The 23809-nt window shown below is 49.4% G+C and overlaps 3 protein-coding genes across 3 annotated transcripts; all 3 read left to right on the top strand.

The window, feature by feature from the left end:
• Window positions 1-453: 453 nt before the first annotated feature.
• Window positions 454-4287, top strand: LOC136372795 (keratin, type II cytoskeletal 6B-like). The gene is made up of 9 exons (XM_066337588.1): window positions 454-978; window positions 1853-2067; window positions 2185-2245; window positions 2398-2493; window positions 2646-2810; window positions 2909-3034; window positions 3152-3372; window positions 3647-3681; window positions 3789-4287. The coding sequence occupies exons 1-9, from the start codon at window positions 469-471 to the stop codon at window positions 4061-4063; spliced, it is 1704 nt and encodes a 567-aa protein (XP_066193685.1). The 5' UTR covers window positions 454-468; the 3' UTR covers window positions 4064-4287.
• An 11676-nt stretch (window positions 4288-15963) lies between these two features.
• Window positions 15964-21373, top strand: LOC136372699 (keratin, type II cytoskeletal 1-like). The gene is made up of 9 exons (XM_066337426.1): window positions 15964-16037; window positions 16160-16391; window positions 17646-17863; window positions 18532-18592; window positions 19194-19289; window positions 19585-19680; window positions 19832-19957; window positions 20362-20582; window positions 21364-21373. Exons 1-9 carry the CDS (start codon window positions 15964-15966, stop codon window positions 21371-21373), a joined length of 1134 nt encoding a protein of 377 aa, XP_066193523.1.
• Window positions 21374-21678: 305 nt separating this feature from the next.
• LOC136372698 (fibrous sheath CABYR-binding protein-like) lies at window positions 21679-22863 on the top strand. The gene has a single exon (XM_066337425.1). It carries the CDS (start codon window positions 21679-21681, stop codon window positions 22861-22863), a length of 1185 nt encoding a protein of 394 aa, XP_066193522.1.
• The last annotated feature ends 946 nt before the right edge of the window (window positions 22864-23809 follow it).

Genomic DNA, 23809 nt, shown 5'->3' with positions numbered 1-23809 from the left:
ATTCTATCTGGGTTTCACCCAAATCCTTGCCTGGTGTGGAGTGTCAGGCAAAATATCTGTAGTCAGACAACCTGTGGAGTCATTAGGAGCAGGCAGGGAGGAGGGAAGAACATGACAACATCATTGTAAAACATATTTTTCCAGATGACATAAAGATATGGGAGTCCACTTACTCACAGAGACTTGCCTTGGTGCTCCTGCTTCTCCTTCTGCATGGCAAAGCGGATTTCTGGGTGGAGTCACCAATTTGGCAAAAATCTGTTAACCGCACCAAGCTGATGAAGACAGTAAATTTGTTTCCTCTTCACACCCAAGCTGTCCCAGCCCACCTCCAGGAGCAGATAAAAGGGAATGCCTGGAGCAGTGGAGCCAGAGAAGACTGAGCACTTCTCTCTGCCCTCAGCACCAGATCTGCTCTGTCGATCTCCTCAGCTTCTCCATTCTTGGCTCTTTTGAGGAGAACCAGCCATGTCTCGTCAGTCTGTCTGCAGGAGTTTTGGAGTTGGGAGCAAAAGGGGATTCAGCTCCTGCTCTGCTGTTGGTGGTGGCTTTGGAGGCGGCGGCCGGAGCAGGATCAGCTACAGCTCATTCTCCACATCCAGGGGGTATGGAGGTGGCAGCGGACGCTGTGGAGGATTCAGCAGCCGGAGCCTCCACAACCTGGGAGGCAGCACAAGGATTTCCATGGGCAGCACTTACGGCAGTGGCTATGGATGTAGAATCGGTGGCTTTGGTGGAGGATTTCCAGGAGGATTTGGTGGCATTGGAGGAGGTGTTGTTGGTGGAGGAATGGGCGGCTTTGGTGGCTCCGTCAGATGTGGCCCTGGGTTCCCTGGAGGCATCCAGCCAGTGCAGGTGGACCCGACCCTCCTGCGGCCGGTCCATGTTGACATCGACCCTCAGATCCAGCTAGTGAAGTGCCAGGAGAAGGAGCAGATCAAGACTCTGAACAATCAGTTTGCCTCCTTCATTGACAAGGTGAGAGGCTGGAGCTGAATTTGCTTGGGAATGGGAAAACTGCAGAAATTCCTTGTGCTCTGGAGAGGGAAATATCCTTCTCAGCTTAGTGTTGGGCTGTGATTGTTTCCATTGGGTTCCGTCTGGTTTCCTCCTGAGGAAGTGTCAAAAATTAGCATCCACAGAGAAATGGAACAACTTTATTCAGGTTTGGTGGATGCATGTTTGTTTTCTCTCCAGTGCAGACAGGCCAAAGGGATGGGGATATACTCACTGACCGAAAAGTGTTCCTTTAAGTCTATCCTTTTTCTGGGATAACTTTTTTCTCAAGGAACTTAAAATCTAGGAATGAAATTTAAAAAAATTTGCAACTGTTTCTTGTTTCAGTTTAAGCGCAGATGAGTTCCCTTTAAATTATCTGAACTGGGAGAAGGTTGGTTATAAGCGTGTTCTATGGTTTTTAAATATATAATGTGTATATGGAATAATATCTGTGTCTCATAAGAGGAATGTTCTTGAATATGGAGACCAATGAGATTTCATTCACTGGAAAGTCAAAAAGGATCTGATGCAGAAAATTAATGTAAAAAATCCAGACCAGTGTTGGAAATAACTTGTAAGATTGGAATGGAAGCATTTCAGTAGCTGCCCTCCCCCCCAGAAAAACCACAACAACAACAAAAAAAGAGAGTAGAAATACAGGAGGATAAAAGAGGAGAATTTAAGGATAATAGGGGGAAAAAAAAGGAGAAAAAAGGGAGGAATAGTCCCCTTGGAAGCAATGGTCCTGTTAAGATTTTGGGGAATGACTCCCATGGCCTCCCAAAGCTCCCAGGAGGTTTAAGCAGTAGGATGTGTCTCTGGTGAATGTTTCACACACCTTCGTTGGCTGTAGGTCCGATTCCTGGAGCAGCAGAACAAGGTGCTCTCCACCAAGTGGGAGCTGCTCCAGCAGCAAGGGCCATCTGGCCCGAGGAAGAACCTGGATGTGATCTTTGAGAATTACATCCAGAACCTGCGGAGGAGGCTGGAGTCTCTGCTGGGGCAGCGGGGCCAGCTGGAGTCAGAGCTGCAGAACATGAGGCAGTACGTGGAGGAGTTCAAAACCAAGTGAGTGTGAGGACAAGGCAGGGAGGGACCAGCCAGGAGAGTGGAGCTGGTGCTGAGACCCTGTGGGTGGAGTGACCAGGGGTCTCAGAGTCTCACCTTGTCCTGCCCCCACCACAGGTATGAGGAGGAGATCAACCGTCGCACGGCTGCCGAGAATGAGTTTGTGGTGCTGAAGAAGGTGAGACACCAGCGGGGATAGGGTGAGGGGGGACAGGAGGTAAAGACATGGGAAGGTCTCAGCTCCAAGATGGGCAGAACCAAACAGGAAGAGTCAACAGCTCTTGTGTGCTGAGAGGAAGCTGTGGTCCAGTTCTGGGATCTTTCCTTTAGGATGTGGACTGTGCGTACATGACCAAAGTTGAGCTGGAAGCCAAGGTGGGAGCTTTGACAGATGAAATCAACTTCCTGAGGTGCATCTATGAGGAGGTAGGAGCTCTCTCTTCTCCAGGAAGGGGATGTGTGTGTGTGTGTGCAAACTTTTCATCAGATGTGTGGTGGCCAAGGACCCTGAGGTTGGACGGGGCTTGTGGCTGGATTTAGGCTTGAGATGGTGCCTCTGACTCATGTCTTGGTTGCAGGAGCTGTCTCAGATGCAGACAATCAGCCGGGATCTGTCTGTGGTGGTATCCATGGACAACAACCGGCACCTGGACCTGGACAGTATCATCGAGGAGGTTCGGCGCCAGTACGAGCAGATCGCCCAGAGCAGCCGGGCTGAGGCCGAGGCCTGGTACCAGAGCCGGGTGAGTTGGGTGGGGGTTGAGGCACCAGGAACATGGGAACCGTTGAGTTTTTTGGTCAGCTGTGTCCCTGACTGGAGTCTTTATCCCCATGCCTATAGTATGAAGAGCTCCAGAACACTGCTGGCAGGCACGGGGACAGCCTCCGCAACACCAAGATGGAGATCCAGGAGTTGTCCAGGAATGTCCAGAGGCTGCGGACAGAGATTGAGAACGTGAAGAAGCAGGTGGGGATTGGCCAGTATCTCACAGGTTCCTCCTGTTCTCCCTCCAGTTTGTCCCATGAGGATGCTCCAGTAGCGGGTGAGCAGAGAGAATTAAGAAATTTATTTTGTTCTGCACAGAATCATCATCTGCAGTCAGCCATCGCTGAGGCTGAGGAGAGGGGGGAGATGGCCACCAAAGATGCCAGGAGGAAGCTGGAAGAGCTGGAATGTGCCCTGAATAAGGACAAGGAGGAGCTAGCTCGCCTGCTGAAGGAGTACCAGGAGCTGCTGAACATCAAGATTGCACTGGACGTTGAGATTGCCATGTACAGGAAGCTGCTGGAGGGGGAGGAGAACAGGTGAGACCTCCCACCATGGCCTGGGCCAGGGTTCTGTCTCCGCTTGGGTCAGATTCATCTTTAATCATCCCTCACATGTAACATTGAAATCTGATCGCTTTCATTTATTCCTCCAAATTTTGAAGCTCAAAACAGAAACCTGGTCCCCATAGGGAATATTTCTCAGCAGGCCTGATTGATCTTATATGAAACAGAATATAAAAGGAACATTTGGGTAAGAGTTTTGCTTCTGACTGTATCTAGATTTACAAGTGCTGTTCCTCTTCCTACACAGGCTCTGCTTAGACAACCCCTCCAATGTGAATGTCTGTAAGTATTCGCACGTTGTTTTCTCTGCAGAATTACCTTTATCCTTGGTTTTGTGAAGATTCCTAGGATGTTGCCTGGTATTCAATTAGCCTCTCCCTATTTTCCAGCTGTGGTGGGCAGAACCACTGTGTGCGGAGGCAGATCTGGCAGCTTTGGAGCCAGCAATGGCCTGGGTGGAGGAGGAGTGTGCACAGTTGGCAGTGGGAACATCCTTGGCGGCAGCTGTGGTGTGGGAGGAGGGATCATCACTGGTGGCTTCTCCTCTGGCAGCGGGAGGATGTGCAGCACTGCAGGTGGCAACTTCATGGCCGGGGGGGGCTCCTCCTCTGTGCGAAGATGCGTCACCACCACGACAGTCAAATCCTCTGGGGTCAAATACTGAGCCTTCTCCTCCATTCTCCCAGGGAAAGCAGCTCCTTCCTCTTCCTCCCATCAGCAGCACAGCCCTTTCCATCCCCATCAGTATTCAGGAGGAAACAAACTGTTTCTGAGGGAAATGTCCCCAAAGTGAGATTGAAAATGAGACACATTCCTCTGGCCCAGGCTGGCCCTCGCTGAGCCCCACTGGGGTGAAACATCCCCCTTGTGGCTCCCCAGCACTGCAAAGCTTCCCGGGGCTGCTGCACCAGCTGAGGAGGAGCCTGTGGAAAACTGCTCTTCCCTGCCACTTTTTAAGGCCTGTGTTTCCCCCATGCCCCCCATGGGTCCCCCACACCCTGCTTCAGCTGTGTCAGGAGCCCACATGAACAGAAGGAAGGAGATGATGTCCCACAGTCAGATTTAGGAGTGAGAAGCAGGTCTCTGGAGTTGTCCACCTTCCCCAGGTGGAGTAATTTGGCAGCTTTAATGTTTTATGGATCCTTTCCCTCCTCTCCTTCCTGCCTGGAGCGTGTGGCCCTGTTGCCCCCTTCTGTCATGTGAATCGGCTGCTTCCTGCCAGTGCCATGGCCCTAGGGTCCTTCAGAATACCAATAAACTGCAGAGAGATGAAGATATTTTTGTGTTGTCTCATCACTCAACACTCCCCAGGGGAGGGGAAACGTGGGTTTTCCCTGGATCAGAATGATTGCAGGACAAACAGACTGAACAGGGAAAGAATTGAGAGCAGCCCTGTGAGAAGGAATTGGGGGTGCTGGAGGGTGAGCACTGAACCTGCCCCAGCCCAGAGACCCCTCGAGCCTGGGCTCAGCCCCCAACAGCAGCAGCAGGGGTGTTCTGCCCTGCTCAGGTGAGACCTCACCTGCAGAGCTGCTCCAGCCCTGGGGCCCAGCACAGGGAGGATGTGGAGCTGCTGGAGAGAGCCCAGGGGAGGCCATGGAGCTGCTCTGAGGGCAGGAACCCCTCTGGGGCCAGGCTGGGAGAGCTGGGGGTGCTCACCTGGGGAGAACGGAAAGGAGACTTTTGAGCCCCTTCCAAGGAGCTCCGTGAGAGCTGGAGAGGGACTTGAGAAGGGCGAGATGGGACAAGAGGTGATGGCTTCAAACTGGAAAAGAGGAGAGTCAGATGGGATGTTGGGAAGGAATTCCTCCCCATGAGAGTGGTGAGGCACTGGAATGGATTTTCTTGAGATTGCCCTATCCCTGGAAGTGTCCAAGGCCAAGCTGGATGGAGCTTGGAGCAACCTGGGATAGTGGAAGGTATTTCTGCCCAGAGCAGAAGGTGGAATGGGATGAGCTTTAAGATCCTATCCAATCCAAACTCTTCCATGATCCTATTTTGAGCTGATTTAGATGGTCTTGTCTCAAGACAAGATTGTCTTTAGATGATCTTGATGCTCAAGGTGTTTCCTTGAGCATCACCCTGCGAACTGGAATTCATTATTCCCATTTAGAGTTTGGGCTGGCTGGGGGTGGGCAGGAGCTTGGAGCAACCTGGTTTAATGGAAGATGTCCCTGCCCATGGCAGGAGGTGGAACTGGATGAGCTTTAGGATCTCATTCCAACTCCTGCCATGAAGGAGTCTCCAGTGGGTAGCTGGAGCCAGGGTGAGGAGGCTGAATCCTCCCCAGGGCTAGCACAAGGATGAGCAGCACCCTCTGCCTGTCTGGCTGGGCTCTTACACACTCTTACACTCTTCTCCTCATCTGTGAACCGTGGGAAGGTCTGACAACTCTGAGTGGACACGAATTACTCACAAAGAAAAAAACAAAAACAAACCAGCCTGAAAGAATAAGCCGAATATGCCAGAGCCCAGAACCTGCCATCAGAGCTCCAGGTTGCCCAGCCAGATTAGTCATTAGCCCTCTCCAAATTACATGCCATTGCAACCAAAGTAATTTGATTAATGCTTGACTGGATTCTTCTGTAGCTCTGGGAGGAGCGAGAGGTGAATCAGCCCTGACTTCTCTGCAGTGTGTGTTATATGGAGTGGGAACAGATGGGATTTAAGGTCCTTTCCAACTTCAACCATTCCACGAATCTATGATTGATCTGGTGCAGATAAAATATGGAAATGGAGATCAACATTGTCAAGTCCTTGTCATCTAAATGAGCAAAATAAGGAAGAAATGTCTGGTTTTATTTGAACCAGTGTTACTTTCCTGCTGGTTTTCTTATTTACCCCCAAATTTCCTTCCAGTTCATCCTTCTGACTTCCGAATGATGTTTATACCAGGCTGCAATGTGTCTTATCCTCCTGTTTGAGTCAAAACTGACATTTCTGATTCTAAAAGTCATAGGTTGGGATGGGAAAGACCAAAAAGTCATGGCCCTCTTCCTAATCCCAGGGAAGAGTCCAGGGACAGGTTTGGACCCAGGAGGGTCCTGAGGACACCCTCAGGAAGGTGGCAGACAGGACAGAGATCTGCCTGCTGAAGCCCAGGAAGCCAAAGGTGCAGATGTCATCCTGCCAAAAACCACAGGATCTTCCCAAGTTCCCTGAGTTTTTCCTGGAGAGAAGCCAAGAGGTGCCAGGATTTATCATTCCCATCTGATGCACTCGTGAAAAAGGGAGTTGAAGGAAATAGCTCCAGTGCATCATACTGGGATGAAAGGGTTGGGATACCCTTTGCCTGCTCTGTGGGGCGCTGTGAGAGCCGCTGGATCCCATCCAGGGAGGCCAAGAAAGACACTGAGGGGCTGGAGCATGTCCAGAGACAGGAACGGAGCTGGGGAAGGGCTGGACACAAGGAGAAGGATCTGGAGAACCTCTGAGGAACAACCGAGGGAGCTGGGGGGGCTCAGCCTGCAGAAAATGAGGCTTGGGGGGACCTTCTCACTCTCCAGAATTCCCTGACAAAGAGGGTGCAGCCAGGTGGGGGTTGGAGGACAGGGAAATGTCATTGCTCCACTGGGGTCAGGGCACAGGCTGAGAAGGATCTTTTGCTTTAGAACATGAGAAGAAACTGAATCTGTGCCATGTTTTATGAGCTCCTTGGGAAATTAACCCAAGTGGCATTTTACTGGCTGTAATTAGGGCTGTAATGAGTTTTTAATTGTTACTAATCATGTTTATGGTGGGAGGGCCTTGGGATCCACCATGGTTTTTCTCCTGGGTGGGTCATTGTGCAAACGTGGAGGAGACTCCCCCAATTTGGGCTCGCAGGGGGATGATGGTGGAGAGCTGGGGAGCAGGAAATATTTGCTTTTATGAGAAGCACTGGTTTGTCACCTGTGAACTGACCTCTCTCTGCATCCTCCAGGCTGGGGTTTACCTGGCACACTTCTCCTGAACAGCTGGAGTCCTTTGGGATCTTGAGGATGGGACGTTCAGGGGAAGGAATTGAGGAGCAGAGAGGTTAAAGGAGGTTAAAAGTGGGGATCAGCATCCTTTGGGCCCCTCTCTGCACTTCATACAGAAACACCTCCCGTTCTTTTACCTCCAACTCCACTGGTCTAAAAAACAACTCAAATACACACTAGAAAACTCTCTGATCTCCTCAAGAGAGACCAAAATCAGCAGCTCATGGAAGCAGTGACCACAACAGGAGGAGGTTTAAAACTCCTGTGGTCAAGTACTCGGCAAAGGTACCTAAAGCTGTGCAACTTCCAAAGTAATTTAGCTAAGAGGAGCTCTTCCCTTTGCTTTCCACACTGGGTTCCTGATGTTTAATCCTGGATACTCCATCACCTCCTTTCCTGCTCTTTGGACTTTGTCTTGGGTTCCTTGTGAGTGAATCCACTGCCAGCCTCCAGGGGTGACTTGTGCCGGGATCCAAAGGAATCTCTGTCTCAGAGCATCATCTGTGGCTGCGCAGAAAAATCTGGGCCCTTCATCTAATTAATATTCACTGCAGATTTGCTTGAGCTCCCATCTGAGCACTTTTCCTGCTGGACTTGGCCCCTGTTGGATGCTGACCCTGCTCCTCTGAACAAAACACCTGTTCCCACCCACCCCCATGACCTGGATGCCTGGGAATGTGGTGCCTCCTGCTCCCTCCCAGCCCTGTTCCATCCAGGGCTGTCTCAGCTCCAGCTGGGACAGGTAGAGCCGGATTTGCACAATTTACAGCAACTGCATCATCCGCACCTGGTGCTGACAGAGACCACTCCTCCTCTTCCCCCTCCTACCCATTTCAGTTGGGAGGGTGGTGGTTCCCTGAGCTTCATCCTCCTTCCACACTCCCAGGTTCTGTCCTTGGAGTGGAATGATGTTCCGTAGGGTTTACAGGCATGACCTCAAACCCCACATTATCTGACCAATGCTGTTGGAGCATGGGTTGAAACAATTCTATCTCTCTCATGGCCTGGGGACTCCGCTGGTCTGGGGGGTGGACACAGCCACAAAATGCCACAAAATGCCACTGGAAGGTTTGGAGCCTGTGCAAGGGAAAGTTCTCAGACACAGCCAAACCTGCTGGTGACCACCAGGTGCTGCTCTGACACCAGAACCTGTCAGCGTCCTCCAGGTCAATGACAAATTGACTTTCTCATAAGTCATGGCTCAGGCTGAGATGGGAATTTCGGGTTGTGTACAAACCTACCACTGTTACAGGTCATGACTCCAGACGACAATCGGGGGAAGGTGACAGGAGAAGAGGTGGGTTGTGCCCATGTTTGTGGTGGGTCTCTCTCTGCTGCGGGTTCTCTGCTGAGTCTGATCCAGTCAGGATTTTATTTGGGGCCAGAATCAGCTGAAATGGGAACTGCTCTGTGTGTCAGCCTTGGACAAGGACCTCCTGCTGGTCCCGGGGGCCTTGGGGCCGCCCTCCTCCCCCACAAACCCCCTGAAGGAGTTCTCCCATTTTGGGGGCGGGGGGCTCTGCAGTGTTTGTGACCCCCTGGGGTAAAGGCTGGGCCAGCGGCCAAGTAGTCGAGCCCTTTACCTGGATTGTTTTCCATTGGGCATCCTCTGGGAAATCCATTCCAGGGCCTCACAACCCTCTTCCCAACATCCCACCTAACTCTCCCCCTCCGGCAGTGGGAGCCATTCCCTGTGTCCTGTCCCTCCATCCCTTGTCCCCAGCCCCTCTCCAGCTCTCCTGAGCCCCTTTAGACCCTGGAAGGGGCTCCAAGGTCTCTCTGCAGTGAGGTGAACACCCTCAGCTCTCCCAGCCTGGCTCCAGAGGGGCTCCAGCCCTCGGAGCAGCTCCGTGGCCTCCTCTGGACTCTCTCCAGCAGCTCCAAATCCTCCCTGTGTTGAACAAAGCTCTCAGGCCTGGAACTGCTGGGATTCTCCTGATCAAGGCCAGGAGCTGGACTTGATGATCCCTGTCTGTCCCTTCCAGAACTCGAGATATTCCAGGATTCTATACCTGTCAAAGCCCTTAAACTGGCCTTCCCCACCCAATCCTCAGATCTTTCCCTCCCCAGGCAGGAGATTTACACTGGAATCTTCACTGGTTTGGGCCTTTTTGTGCAGCTTTACCTTTTCTGCGCTTACCTCCTTGTCCTGTGGCTGTTCCTTCTGTTGTTGCAGAGGCAACCACAGCAATTCGGATCCATCAATAGAGGGATTTACTCAATTGATTGCAAAGTCTGACCTTGAGTGGGCTAATTATGAGCTCGGAGTCCGGCCCAGGTGGAGCTGCTGGGTGGGGTCACCCTCCTGGGGCTGACGCTACCCCCAGAAGGCAGCACCGGACCCACTTCCTGGGAGGTCAGTAATCACCTTGTTTACTGCCTTTGGAACATCTGCCAGAATTCACTCCAGCTGCTTCAGCTTCCTGTGGGACAGGATAAGATTAAAATCATTCTCAAAATCATTCTCACACACCAGCTTTTGGAGCTGCTGAACACTCTCAGGCTCTTCTTAACTTGGGGGAGCAAGTGAAGAGGTTCCTGAGACCTCTGATTGTTGGGTCACCTGGAGATCCTCATCAAAATCCTGCCCTAATAGAAACAAAAATCAATTTATATCATGACTGCCACATGCATTGACCATTTTTCTGCTGAGAAACCTGAACATAGCAAAAAAAAAGTCATTTCTCCTAGTGCATTTAACCTGACGTTCAATCCAGTTCCCTCCTCATCCTCTTTGGGCTTTCTTGCCTTATTTTAATATTTTTTTTTCTCTGCAGGTCTTGCCTTTCCTCCTCCACCTACTCCTTCTGAAACCCTTTGGAGATTTTATCTCTGCCTTGTTCCAGCACCTCGCCTGAGCCCGAGGGCATCAGCTGTATGTGGAGGCACCGGGACACGCTCATCCTGTCAGAGATCTTGGGGATCAGAGGCTGGTACTTGGCATTAGCCAATTAAGCAGAAAAATTAATGAGCTTCTTCGTCCACTTGCCACCACTGTTAATAATAACAGCAACAGAAAAATGACTTCAGTGTATTCACAAATAATATTCAATTTAATTAATAAACTTTCACATTATTGTTAGGGAAAGAGGAGATTAACCAATATTGTAATTATGTTGTTATTTTCTGAATTGATGATTTAATATCATGGGTGTTGTTGAGGAAGTTATTGGCTTGTTTACCTTCCTGTCAGCCCCAAATCACGAACCATTTATTAAAAGAGATTAAAAGAGCCATCAGTCCCTTGTTAACGGGATCACAAGTTAAAGTCAGATTTCAGGTTGTTGGTCCCTAATGAGCCTCACCAGAGACCCCCTCCCTCAGGGACACGACACTGGGACTGTCCAGCCCTGGAGCTGACCTCCCTCCCCACTCCAGGTGGAATCCACCCTGGAAGCTCCTGCTAGCCTCTTCGAAGTCAAAATTCCAGTATGAAGCCATAACCAGGGCATTTCACCTTTTATTTTTCTGAACAAACAACCACATTTTTGACATTTCCCTTGCTTCGTCCTTTCAGAATCTTCCTGCATTTGCTGATCAGAGGGAAAGGCTGTGGCCATTCCCTGCACGGATGTTTCTGGCTCTGGGGAAGCTCCTCCTGCTCTTTGAGGGCTTGCCAGCCCTTCCCACGCTGATCTCTTTTTCTTCCCTTGCTCTCATTGGAGCTTGGGCTTTATTCCAACTTTAACCGTGTTGTTCCATGCTGCGCCAGAGATCCTGGTCTCTACTTCATCTACTCTTGTCCTTCTTCCCCTCCAAATAAAATTCCTCTGTGGCAGCAGAGCGATTCCTCCTGCTCTGGGATTCCGTGGTCCATCAGCTGCTTCCTCCCATTCATGTTTTGGAGCAGCTCCTGATGGAGTGACCCAGTGATGGGTCTTGTTCCTCCTTATCTGCCCTGGATTCTGCCAATTCCAGCAGAGTGTTTCCATAAAGCATTGCTGTTCAACAAAGGCAAAAGAAGATATCCCCTCACCAAAATCATTCCCAACCACCTGAGCTCTGTCTGTCTGTGCAGGAAAAATCCCTCCCATTTAGGGCCTTCCCAGATCCCCTCCAGTTACAGCTTTCTCACCAGGAAATGTCACAATTTACCACAAAGTGTTGAGAATTCATGGAATTCAAAATGTTCCCTGACAGAGAGATTTTTTTTCCTGTGATTTAATAGCAACTTCCAGTCTCACCCAGATCTAGGTCTGTGTGAGGGAAATTCCATTTGGTCTCCCTGCCTCTAAATGATGAATGTGGGTTCCACTTTGGAATATCTGCATCAGTAGAACAATATATTCTTGCAGCTGGGAAACCTCAGGCTTAAAATAGGATAAACTTTGGAAGAGCACCAACGTTTCACCTCTTGTTCTGCAAGAAACACAAGGATTTTTACATTTATCTCTTTTTTTTTTTCTCTTCTCCAAGTCCTTGCTGCCTTCACTGACCACAGGGAGAGGTTGTGGTTATTCCAGGGAAGGAGGGGGGGAGAAAAGGAAAGTTTGTGGGCAAAAGGCATTTTTATGATTGTGTCTGTGTCATCCCAGCCCCAGTTCCAAGTGACTGAGGGCCCTAATTATGCAGGAACTTTGGGAGCTAGAGATCAAGATCTCTCTCAGTGCTCATTTATCTCCTTCACTGGGGCAGTTATTAAATTTAAATACTGGATTTCTTCATGTGCTACTGTATGGCTCTGGCAGTACTTCTTGAACAGTCAGAAGTGCATTGATATTCTTATTTATTTACGCTGTTCTGCCCACATTACAAGTGGGGCTTGTAAATATCCTTAATTTATATTTAGGATCTGGTTTTCTGGGACTCTCTCTGGATTTTAGTAATTTTAAGTTTTGTGTTTTCTGTAGTTCTTTTTTCCCCCTTTTCTTTTAGTTCTTTTTATTTCTATTTTCTAAAGAATGTATGGCTGCCTCATCTCTGAAGGTGCTCAAGGACAGGTTGGATGGGGCTTCCACCTGGTCTGGTGGAAGGGAGACCTTGGAGCCCCTTCCAGTGCCTAAAGGGGCTCCAGGAGAGCTGGAGAGGGACTTGGGACAAGAGCCTGGATGGAAAAAAACAAGAACGAATGGCTTCCCACTGCCAGAGAGCACGGATAGGTGGGATATTGGGAAGGAATTTCTCCCAGAGTGGGAGGTGGAGCCCTGGAATGGATTTCCCAGGGGATGCTTCATTCCTGGAAGTGTCCAAGAGCAGGTTGGATGGGGCTTGGAGCAGCCTGGGATGGTGGAAGTTCTTCCTGCCCATGGCAGGTACTGGATGAGCTTTAAGGTCCCTTCCAACCCAGACCATTCCATGGGAGCTGATTTAGATGATCCTGTGGGAATGTTAAGGCGTCTCCTTGAGTATCAGCCTGAGAACTTGGATTTATTAGTACCATTTAGGGTGTGATTTGAAGGTGGACAGAGGTGGATGAGGGTGGTGGAGTTTGGCAGATTCCTGTCCCAGTTGTGTTCAGAAAGCTCCAGTTTGGGTCTGTCTCTAAATTTTTGGATATTTCCAACATGTCCATTCCAGTGCTCTCCTTGTTCCTTCATTGTCCACAAAAAACCACACTCATATCATTGTTCTCAGAGGTTTTTCCAGGTGGGAGGAGCTTTCCCACCTTCCTTACCTTCACCACCTGCCCTAGAGACTGCTTGGGACAGGCAGAACAGCACAAGGGCCCTCAGTCCCTGCTCCAGCAGCTGCACAAGTGGCCCAGGTGGACAATTTTAATGGACCAAGTTTTGGGATGAAATTTAAATTTATTCTTAAAATCCCAAGACAAAGAGCCAGGTTGACCCTGTGGTTGCAATGCCCTGACCCCACGAAAATCCATCTCCCTGGGAATGATGATGGATGAACCTGTAATTCCTTTGTCCCAGCTGTGTCAGAAAGAGGAAGGAATGACAGGAAGTTCCCCCTTCATCCACAGGATGCACAGACATCCCTTGGGATGCATCCCTGCTTCTGGTGCCAGCTTGACAGGTCCAGGTGTGGTTGGGATGTGTTGCCAAGGCTGATCTGGTGCCAGCTCTGATCACAACAGCTGCCTACGCTCCAGGTTACAGCACGTGGGGTGGGATGGCTGCTCTCCTCCCTCTGGCTCTGGGCTCCAGCTGCCACGGAAAGCTCAGAATTCATGCATGGTTCACTTCAGCTGCTGCACAGGGCAGGATTTTGGGATGGACACTTCTCTCACCAGTGTTCCACAGGGACCTGTGGCTACTCACTCTCTGGGGTCACAACACTTCCTTTCATGATCCAGGGGGATTACCTGGAATATTGCCCAGCATAGCTCCAGAGAGAGGCACTGACAAAGTGAGCAGGGGTGGAGGGGGGAATCATAGTGCAGCCAGCACCAGCCCTTCAGAATCTTTTAGTTTGGGATCATCAAGTCCAATGATTCCCTTGGCACTGCCAAAGCCACTATGGACAGTGTCCCCAAGTGCCACATCCACACATTTCTTGGACACTTCCAGGGATGGGAACTCCACCCCTGCCCTACCCTGGGCAGCTGTGACAGGGCTGGACAACCCTTTCCAGGAAGGAATTTCCCCCAGTTTCCAGTCTAAACCTGACACAATTTGAGGCCATTTCCTCTCATTCTGTCACTCATAACCAGGGAAGAGTCAGACCCCCACCTGGCTCCAACCTTTCCTTTCTCCTTTAAGAATCCCCTCCTCTCTCCCTGGCTTTTAAAATCTTGGTAATCGCACCATTTTTCAATGCTCAACATAATAAATTCCTGCAGGAGATAGAATTCTCAATCCAAGTCAGGTTTTTATACAGGTTTATATAAATGGGAAATCAGCTGGAAATCTGGTTGAATTTCTTCAGGAAAGGTAGATAATGAGTAAAATTTAATTACAAAGTTAGCACAGAAGGAAGATCTGAGATACTGGTTTGGCTGTTCCTGGTGTAAGCTGAAGTAGGGGATTTTGGTAGAGAAAATTGGATTTCTCAACTGTTTTCCTGACAAAAACTGTGTTTCCAGGTGAGAAAAGCCTCACTGAGCATCCAAAGTCTTGTCTACTTGTCTAGAAATATTCCAGCTGTTTTAATAACCTCTAGCTACATACCCCTAATTTAGGGAATTTATAAGGCACTTTCCAAATGGAGCCAGGATTGCACAGCCCTGACCACAGAACCTCTATATAACAGATAGATTCTCAGCCTGGCTTCATCCAGCTCCTTTGGGAGGAAGACGATCCTGCTAGGTTAAGTCCAGCTCCTCCTAAGGTCATGTAAGGAACAAAGAGGAGGTTCTTCCCATGGGGAAGTGGTTCCAGAGGTGGTTTTGGAGGAACACCATCTCAGCGACTTCTTGAGAAATTAATCTAGGCTGGAGCCCCAAGTGGTGCTGCCAGCAGTAGGGTTTGGCTCTCAAATGCTTTTCCTTATGTCCATGGTCACTGAATGTTGGAAAGGTGAAGTCTTGTACAGAGATGGGGAGAGTGAGGTATCCTCCCTATAATAAGAAGCAAAAGTTGCTCCTGGGACATTCTGGAAATGAAAGAAGAACAGGAATGAGAAGCAAAGGCTGCAGTAGGTGCTCCTGGTGATATGGTGAAGGGAGGTTAGGCACTCTCAAGGACCATCAAGATCTTGTGCCCCTTGATGTTGGATTATACCTTTTTCTGACCCAGGGATGGGGCAACTGAGATGGGGCAACCATCTTCAGTCTCATGTGAAGGGTGAGACAATATAGATGTTATAATTCACACCATCACAATCAGAAGCCAACTATTTCCTAATTACAATACATTATAAGCATTTCTTCGCCTATCAGCTTTTGCCACGCAATGCTGTTAATGCCTTAAAGCCAATCATCTAAAATTGCCCCTCATGGGTCCTACTACAATGCACCTTTCATAATTCTATTTCTACAAAGTATCTAGTCCTATTTGCAATGCCATAATTTGAAACTTTTTTCCAGTTTCATTTCTTTCTCAACAATGTCTGTCCTATTCTGTGGAATTTCTAAGTCAGCATTTTCTATCTCAAAGTTTGCACACAGATACAGACTTATGTGAGCTGTCTGTCAGGCTTTGAGAATTCTCTGCAAATCCATTTCCCATATTTCCCCCTCTCTCTTGAACAGAAAAAAACTTCTTTGATGGCCTTGAAATACCAAAAGAGGTGGGGAAATATGGGAGAGAACGAGCTCTGGGGATGAGCAGGGGTAACTGTAATTACGGATGGAAGCTAATGAGATAAGGAGATCTGTCAGCAAAGCTCATGAGTCAGGCAGGATTTGGGGAATTTCACAACTGCCCCACTGGTGTTGGTGTTTATTTGACCTCTCCGGGCAGCCATTAATTGCTGGCTGATGAACCAAACCCAATAACATTAGAGACCTGCTAATTAACACGGAATGGAGACAAGCTCTTCCAGAACGTATAAAGGAGAACTTCCATACTCCTCCAGAGTAGCTGAGGATCCTTCATTCTCATTTCTCCTCCTGTTTCACCACCTCCTGCATTGGCTCTCCCTCCTGGAAGTGCTGCCATGAGACGATATTTCTCCAGATATGGGGATGGGAATTTCAGCTCTTCTTCCGCTCACTGCGGGACCTTGGGTGGTGGAGACGGGAGATTTGGAGGGTTTGGGCATGGGTATGGCAGCAGGAGCCTCCACAACCTTGGAGGGTTCAGGAATGTCTATACTGGTGGAAGCTACGGAGGAGAAGGAGTAAGATATGGGAGATGCCTTGGGTTTGGTGGCTGGAGACAACCTGAGAGGGGCATTGGTGGAAGAGGATATTTTGTGGGAGGTTTTCAGAGTGATGCAACAGGGCTTGGTGGCACCTACAGAGGAGGCTCAGGCAGGGAGGTGCTCAGAGGGGGCCTTGGAGTAGGGGAACAAGGGGTTGGACAGGGATTGGGACAGGCTGGAGTTCTCCGAGGCATTGAGGAGGTCCATGTCAACACCAACCTGCTGAGGCCAATACAGCTCCAGGTGGACCCTGAATTCCAGCGAGTGCGCTCAGATGAGAGGGAGCAGATCAAAGCTCTCAACAACAAATTTGCATCATTCATCGAGAAGGTGAGCTCTGGTCTCTGTGCTGTTATCTGGGAAGGGGGAGGTATAAGGTGAGTCACAGGGACACTCTCACGTTTCAGCTTCTCCCACAAAAATCCTACCAATGGCTGAATTCTCACAGGCTGCTGTGGAGCTCACAATGGGTCGCTGTAAATGCTGCTGTGTGAATCACTTTTTGCCTTGGGATAAAGATCTTGGAATCATCTTCTGTGGCAGGACAATGAACTGTCAGGATGTCACCGGCATATAGACTCACTCATCTTTTGAGGAAAGGGGTTTCTGGAAATATATATTGCTATATTCCAGTGCCTGGAGGTTGTTGATGCCAGCAGGAAAAATGGGTGATGGACTTGGACATCTTGATGAGTTAGTATTTTTTTCTCAAGCAAAGCCAAACTTTGCAAGAGCAGGCTATTCTAGTGCCTCTTCTTGCAGAGGTTTGCACTTGCCAGAAATTGCAAGTGAATTCAGTTTCTCTGAATTATTAAACAAATCACTTCTTGGTTTGGAAGCCCTGCCCTCTACTAGGTGGTCCATCTTCAGCTCTTTAATGACTTTCCATCTTTCCAGTTTTGTCTTCTCTTCTGCTTCTACTCAAACCAGCCACGAAAGCTCTTCCAGTGGTATCTGGGAGGCATCTCTGTCTCTGCTTCTCTCTGTTTTATGTGGATACTTCAGGGTTTCCTGTTTCACCAGACAGGAGGTTTTAGTTACACTGAGGAGGTTTAAGATTCCATAGTCCTGAAAAATTAGCATGTCTGTGACTCTTCTTTGCCTCCTAAACTTTCAGGTGTCTAGGTTATCACCTGGTCAATATTTTAGAAATTGTGGAGTGATTTGGATTGGAAGGGACCTTAAAGATCATCCAGTTTCTGCCATGGGCAGGAACAACTTCTAATAGACCCCTCTGCTCCAATCACCATCCAACCTGGCCTTGGACACTTCCAGGAATGAAGCATCCCCTGGGAAATCCATTCCAGGCCCTCCCCAACCTCTCTGGGAGGAATTTTTCCCAGTATCCCACCTATCCCTGCCCTCTAGCAGTGCGAAGCCATTCCCCCTTATTTATTCCCTCCAGGTTCTTGTCCCAAGTCCCTCTCCAGCTCTCCTGCAGTCCCTTTAGGCACTGGAGGGGGCTTCAGGATCTCCTTTCCCTTCTCCTCTCCAAGTGAACACCCCCAGCTCTCCCAGCCTGGCTCCTTGGCAGAGATGCCGACTGGAGACATGCTGCCCCTCTGGATCTGATTTCACTTCCAGGTGCAAGGTCTGGAGCGGCAGAATCAGGCACTCTTGGCCAAGTGGGAACTTCTGCAGCAGCAAAGCTCTGGCCCCGAGGAGAGCAGGAACATCAACAACTTCTTCCAGTCCTATGTCACCAACCTGCAGCGGCAGCTCGAGACACTCCAGAGCCAGAAGGAGCAGCTGGATCCTGAAGCCTACAACATGCTCCAGCTTGTTGAGGATTATAAAAACAGGTGAATAGTCACAAATCTGGGAAAAGAGGTGCAGGGATTTTCCCAGCTGATGCTCATTGTGCCCTTGGATGGCAAAGATCAGCCTTGCATCTGCAGGAGTTTGGAGTTTATTAGCTCTGCTCTGCTGCAGGTGCATTATGGGGCTTGACTTTGAGTTTTGAAGAGTTTGGTAAGGATCGAACTCCCAAAAATGAGAGGAAAATCAAAGTTTGTGATGATCTCTCCCATCATCTTTCCTTCCCAGACCCCTTCTCTTCTTTCTCCGCGCTAGAAGTGAGTGGCCCAAGATTCCACTTGTGAAGCCCTGGTGGGGAGGGATAGAGCGGAGCTTGGGGTCAAGTTGGAAAGAGTTGTCACCTTTTCTGGCTTAGATAATTTATGTTTGTCTACAACTCTGAGAAATGGAAAGTTTTGTTCAGAATTATTAAATTTAGGACCAATCTGTATTGACCCCATTTTTTGCAGAGGGTTTGCACTTGCCAGAAATTGCAATTAAAGGAAAATGAAAACCCAACATGTTCAGTCTTTGGGTGATTCTGTTGTTTACTGGTCCACTTGATTTGAAAATTAAGATCAATAATTAAAGATAATGGATAGATAAATTAAATAGATTAATTAATAATAGATAATAGGTAATAGATAATAATCTATCTCCTTCTGTTGCCCAGATTTGAGGATGAGATCAACAAACGCACATCCAAGGAGGAGGAGTTCGTGGAGCTTAAAAAGGTGAATTAACCTGAGACCCTGAGCAAAATCAAAGCCTTGGAAATAAAACAATATCTGAGTGGTTGCCAAGGTTCTCAAAAGCTGAAGCTTTTGCTTGGCTTTGTCTAATTTTAACCAATGTAACTGAAAACAACAAGGAGACTGAGGAGGGATTACTTCCTCTAGAGAATGAATTATTCCTTTTCAGGACAAATATCTTAAAAATGATGGTTTTTCCCTATTCATTCAACTCCAATCCAGGTGGAATGTTGTTATTATGTTAAATAATGTCTGTAGATGGTTTAGAAGAATAAAACTATCTGAGAAGAGAAAATGTAGGCAACTTTTTACTAGAAGTATGAATAAAAATGGTGTTTTACCATTTCTCATGTTCCCCAGGAACAGATTTATTGCTGCAGTTGTGGCACTCATTTCTCAGCCAATTTTTCTCTTAAACACTTTCTCTTTGTTCCCATAGCTTTTCAAATGAAATCTGAGATCTCTATGCCATTATTTGATCCCAGGAATGAAGGCTTTATAAAAATATCCAAGAATTGCACATCAGTGGGGCATTTGGATCAACAAAATGCAAATATTCCAATGATTTTTGGTTTTCTTACAGGAATTGGACAGTGCCTACATGGGAAAAATGGAGTTTGATGTCCGAGTGGATATCCTGAGGCAGGAGCTGGAGTTCCTCCGGTGTTTATATGAAGCTGTGAGTGATTAAAATCTTACCCTCTAGTCTTGAAGGACACACCTTCTGGAGATTCACAGAAATTTTGCTTGGATGGGATTTTTTGGCTTGGAAAATTAATTATCCTTGGTCTTTTGTGAGTGAAAAGGGGTCCGGTGCGACCTTGAAAATTACAAGTGGTGGGGTACAGTGGTACTGGGGTGCTGCAGGTAAAGAAATTCCGTTGGGAAATTGACCACAAGATCCTATTTTTCCTCATAAAGGCCTGGACGGACCACAAGGACTGTAAAGATCCCTAACCTGATTTTCTATGCAGGAGCTGTCCCAGCTGCAAACGGTAGTTGGGAACACGGATGTTATTCTGTCCATGGACAACCACAGGGACCTGAACATGGATGGAATCATTGAGGAGGTCAGGCAGGAATATGAAAGGATTGCTCACAGGAGCACAGCTGAAGTGGATGCCATGTACAGGGGCAGGGTGAGTGGACACCTGGGAAACAGGAACACAGATCTCCTAGTTGGAAAAGAAACCAAAAATGTGTTGTGTCTCTTCCCTTTAGTACCAGGACCTGCAGAACATGTGGGTGAATCAACGAGAGCAGCTGCGGAACAGTCACCAGGAAATCCAGGAACTTGCCAGGCAGATCCAAAGACTCCAACCAGAAATTGAAATCACAAGGAAAAGGGTAAAGCTGATACTTTCCAGCAGGACTAAATGGTTTAAGCCCCTTTTCCATGGGATCTCAGTGCATTATGGGGCAGCCAGTCATTTAGAGGCAAACTTAGGGGTGAAGTTTCCTCTTCTAAATGAAGCAGATTTAGATTTTAGGGATGTATATTGGGGTTCAATTGTGTTGATTTAATCAGTCTAATGTATTTTCAGTGTTCTGCTACTGAGGAAAGTCTTTTGATTTCCAAGGAATGCTAGGAGAGCATGAAAATTATGGGATTTGGAGGTTTTCCTGTGCTGGGCTAGGAGCTAGACTTGAAGATTACTGTGGTTCCCTCCTGACTATGGATATTCCATGATGCTATGATAAAATCCTCTCACAGATGGGATATGGTCATATTCCCTTTGTTCCCTCTGCAGAATTCCAGCCTCCAGGACTCCATTAAAGATGCTGAGCACCGTGGGAGCTCGGCCATCAGAGATGGCCAGGAAAAGCTCCAGGAGCTGGAAAGCGCCCTCCAACAGGCCAAGGATGATCTTTCTCAGCTTGTCCGTGATTACCAGGAGCTCCTGAACGTGAAGCTGGGCCTGGACATTGAGATCGCCATGTATCGATCACTCCTCGAGGAGGAGGAGAACAGGTGGGGGCAAAATCCATCCTGGGTGGAACACCCAGACCAAGTGACCATGGATCTGTCACTGGGATCTCTGAGATGGACTGGGCCTGGGAGGAGTCACCTTTCTGCAGATCATTGATAAAGACTAACCTGAATTTTAATTCCAATTTTATTGGCTGCTTTACCTCAGTGTCACATTTCCTCCACAGGATCCAGGAAGGATCACCGGCCACGATCTGTGAGTATCCCAAGGATTTTCTCAGGGTTTTTAAAAGAAAACTGGTCCTGTTTTGTCATCTTGACACCATTGGAACAAGCTATCCCAGTTCCCATCTTAATTCAGGAAAGGCTGGGAAGGGGACTTTGTGAACACACATTAATATAACAACTGGCTTTAGAATTATTGGCTAATTCCTAATAAATTTGGAGGAAATAGGAAACACCACATTTAACCCATAGGTCTTTTTGATACAGGGCAGAAGGGAAGGAAATAAAAACTAGTCCTAAAATTTGTGGAAAAGTTGAGGATGCTGAAGGAAACACAAAGTCTCAGTCTTTGTAACAGATAGGCTGCACTGAGTGTTCATGGGTGGAATAGGACATAAATTATATTTAAAAAAAGTGAAAAACCCCAGAAAAATGAGAGAATATTTCATAGGTTGATGTCTTCTAAGGGAGATTCTTGTTGGCCCCTTCAAAGATAAGTCCATGAAAACCAGGGTAGGAAAGATTATGCTTAAACCAGCCCAGCTGTGAATTTCTTGGGGCAAAAAGAATAAATTGAACGTAATTTCCATTTCCGCAGGTGTCATTGACCACAATGCCAGAGCTACTGGAGTCTTTGGAGGCATAAAAAGTGTGAAGGGGAGAATGAGCTCAGATGGTACCAGCGGGAGTACAAGGAAAGGGCCGATCTCTGGAGGAGGAAAAGGTGGAAGCTCTGGAGGGGGTGGATCCAGCTCAGGTCTGGGTGGGTCCATCTCTGGAGGCGGAAAAGGATATGGAGGAGGAGGAAGCTCAGGTGGTGGAGGCTCAGTGACCAAGGGTGGCAGCTCTGCAGGGTGGGGGTCCAGCTCTGGTGGTGGTGGATCCAGTTCTGGAGGAGGGAAAGGTTCAAGATATGGAGGATCCAGCTCTGGCAGTGGAGGCTCCATGTCCAAAGGCAGCAGCATGTCTGGAGGTGGGTCAGGTTATGGAGGTGGAAAAGGCTCAGGATATGGAGGAGGAAGCTCTGGCAGTGGAGGTTCCATCTGTGGAGGAGGATCCAGCTCTGGCGGTGGAGGCTCCACATCCAAGGGCAGCAGCATGTCTGGAGGTGGAGGATCCAGCTCTGGTGGAGGTGGGTCAGGTTATGGAGGTGGAAAAGGCTCAGGATATGGAGGAGGAAGCTCTGGCAGTGGAGGGTCCATCTGTGGAGGAGGATCCAGCTCTGGCGGTGGAGGCTCCACGTCCAAGGGCAGCAGCATGTCTGGAGGTGGAGGATCCAGCTCTGGTGGAGGTGGGTCAGGTTATGGAGGTGGAAAAGGCTCAGGATATGGAGGAGGAAGCTCTGGCAGTGGAGGTTCCATCTGTGGAGGAGGATCCAGCTCTGGCGGTGGAGGCTCCACGTCCAAGGGCAGCAGCATGTCTGGAGGTGGAGGATCCAGCTCTGGTGGAGGTGGGTCAGGTTATGGAGGTGGAAAAGGCTCAGGATATGGAGGAGGAAGCTCTGGCAGTGGAGGGTCCATCTGTGGAGGAGGATCCAGCTCTGGCGGTGGAGGCTCCACGTCCAAGGGCAGCAGCATGTCTGGAGGTGGAGGATCCAGCTCTGGTGGAGGTGGGTCAGGTTATGGAGGTGGAAAAGGCTCAGGATATGGAGGAGGAAGCTCTGGCAGTGGAGGGTCCATCTGTGGAGGAGGATCCAGCTCTGGCGGTGGAGGCTCCACGTCCAAGGGCAGCAGCATGTCTGGAGGTGGAGGATCCAGCTCTGGTGGAGGTGGGTCAGGTTATGGAGGTGGAAAAGGCTCAGGATATGGAGGAGGAAGCTCTGGCAGTGGAGGGTCCATCTGTGGAGGAGGATCCAGCTCTGGCGGTGGAGGCTCCACGTCCAAGGGCAGCAGCATGTCTGGAGGTGGAGGATCCAGCTCTGGTGGAGGTGGGTCAGGTTATGGAGGTGGAAAAGGCTCAGGATATGGAGGAGGAAGCTCTGGCAGTGGAGGGTCCATCTGTGGAGGAGGATCCAGCTCTGGCGGTGGAGGCTCCACGTCCAAGGGCAGCAGCATGTCTGGAGGTGGAGGGTCCAGCTCTGGTGGAGGGAAAGGTTTAGGATATGGAGGATCCAGCTCTGGCAGTGGAGGCTCCATGTCCAAGGGTAGCAGCAGCTCTGGTGGTGGAGGATCTAGCTTTGGTGGAGGTGGGTCAAGTTATGGAGGAGGGAAGGGATCAGGATCTAGTGGAGGAAGTTCATGTCATGGAGGTTCCATGTCTGGAGGTGGCCAGAGCTCGGGTGGTTATGGATCTAGCTCTGGGAGGTGCAGCCCCCAGAGTGGGGGGATGAGTTCTGGAGGTGGAAGCAGCTCTGGAGGCAGGAGAGGCTCCATGTCTGGAGGTGGCCAGAGCTCGGGTGGTTATGGATCTACCTCTGGGAGTGGGAGGTGCAGCCCCCAGAGTGGGGGGATGAGCTCTGGAGGTGGGAGCAGCTCCTGCAGGAGAGGCTCCATGTCTGGAGGTGGAGGACAGGGAAGCTCTGGCAGTGGAGGCTCCATATCTGGAGGTGGCCAGAGCTCCGGTGGTTATGGATCTAGCTCTGGGAGTGGGAGGTGCAGCCCCCAGAGTGGGGGGATGAGTTCTGGAGGTGGCAGCAGCTCCTGCAGGAGAGGCTCCATGTCTGGAGGTGGAGGACAGGGAAGCTCTGGCAGTGGAGGCTCCATGTCTGGAGGTGGCCAGAGCTCGGGTGGTTATGGATCTAGCTCTGGGAGGTGCAGCCCCCAGAGTGGGGGGATGAGCTCTGGAGGTGGCAGCAGCTCCTGCAGGAGAGGCTCCATGTCTGGAGGTGGAGGACAGGGAAGCTCTGGCAGTGGAGGCTCCATGTCTGGAGGTGGCCAGAGCTCGGGTGGTTATGGATCTAGCTCTGGGAGTGGGAGGTGCAGCCCCCAGAGTGGGGGGATGAGCTCTGGAGGTGGGAGCATCTCTGGAGGACGGAGAAGCTCCATGTCTGGAGGTGGAGGACAGGGAGGCTCTGGCAGTGGAGGGTCCATGTCTGGAGGTGGACA

The sequence above is a fragment of the Sylvia atricapilla genome, chromosome 29 (genome assembly GCF_009819655.1).
Source record: "Sylvia atricapilla isolate bSylAtr1 chromosome 29, bSylAtr1.pri, whole genome shotgun sequence".
Classification (NCBI taxonomy): domain Eukaryota; kingdom Metazoa; phylum Chordata; class Aves; order Passeriformes; family Sylviidae; genus Sylvia; species Sylvia atricapilla.
Note: the sequence above shows the minus strand (reverse complement) of the source record. Positions and strands in the feature narration are given on the sequence as shown.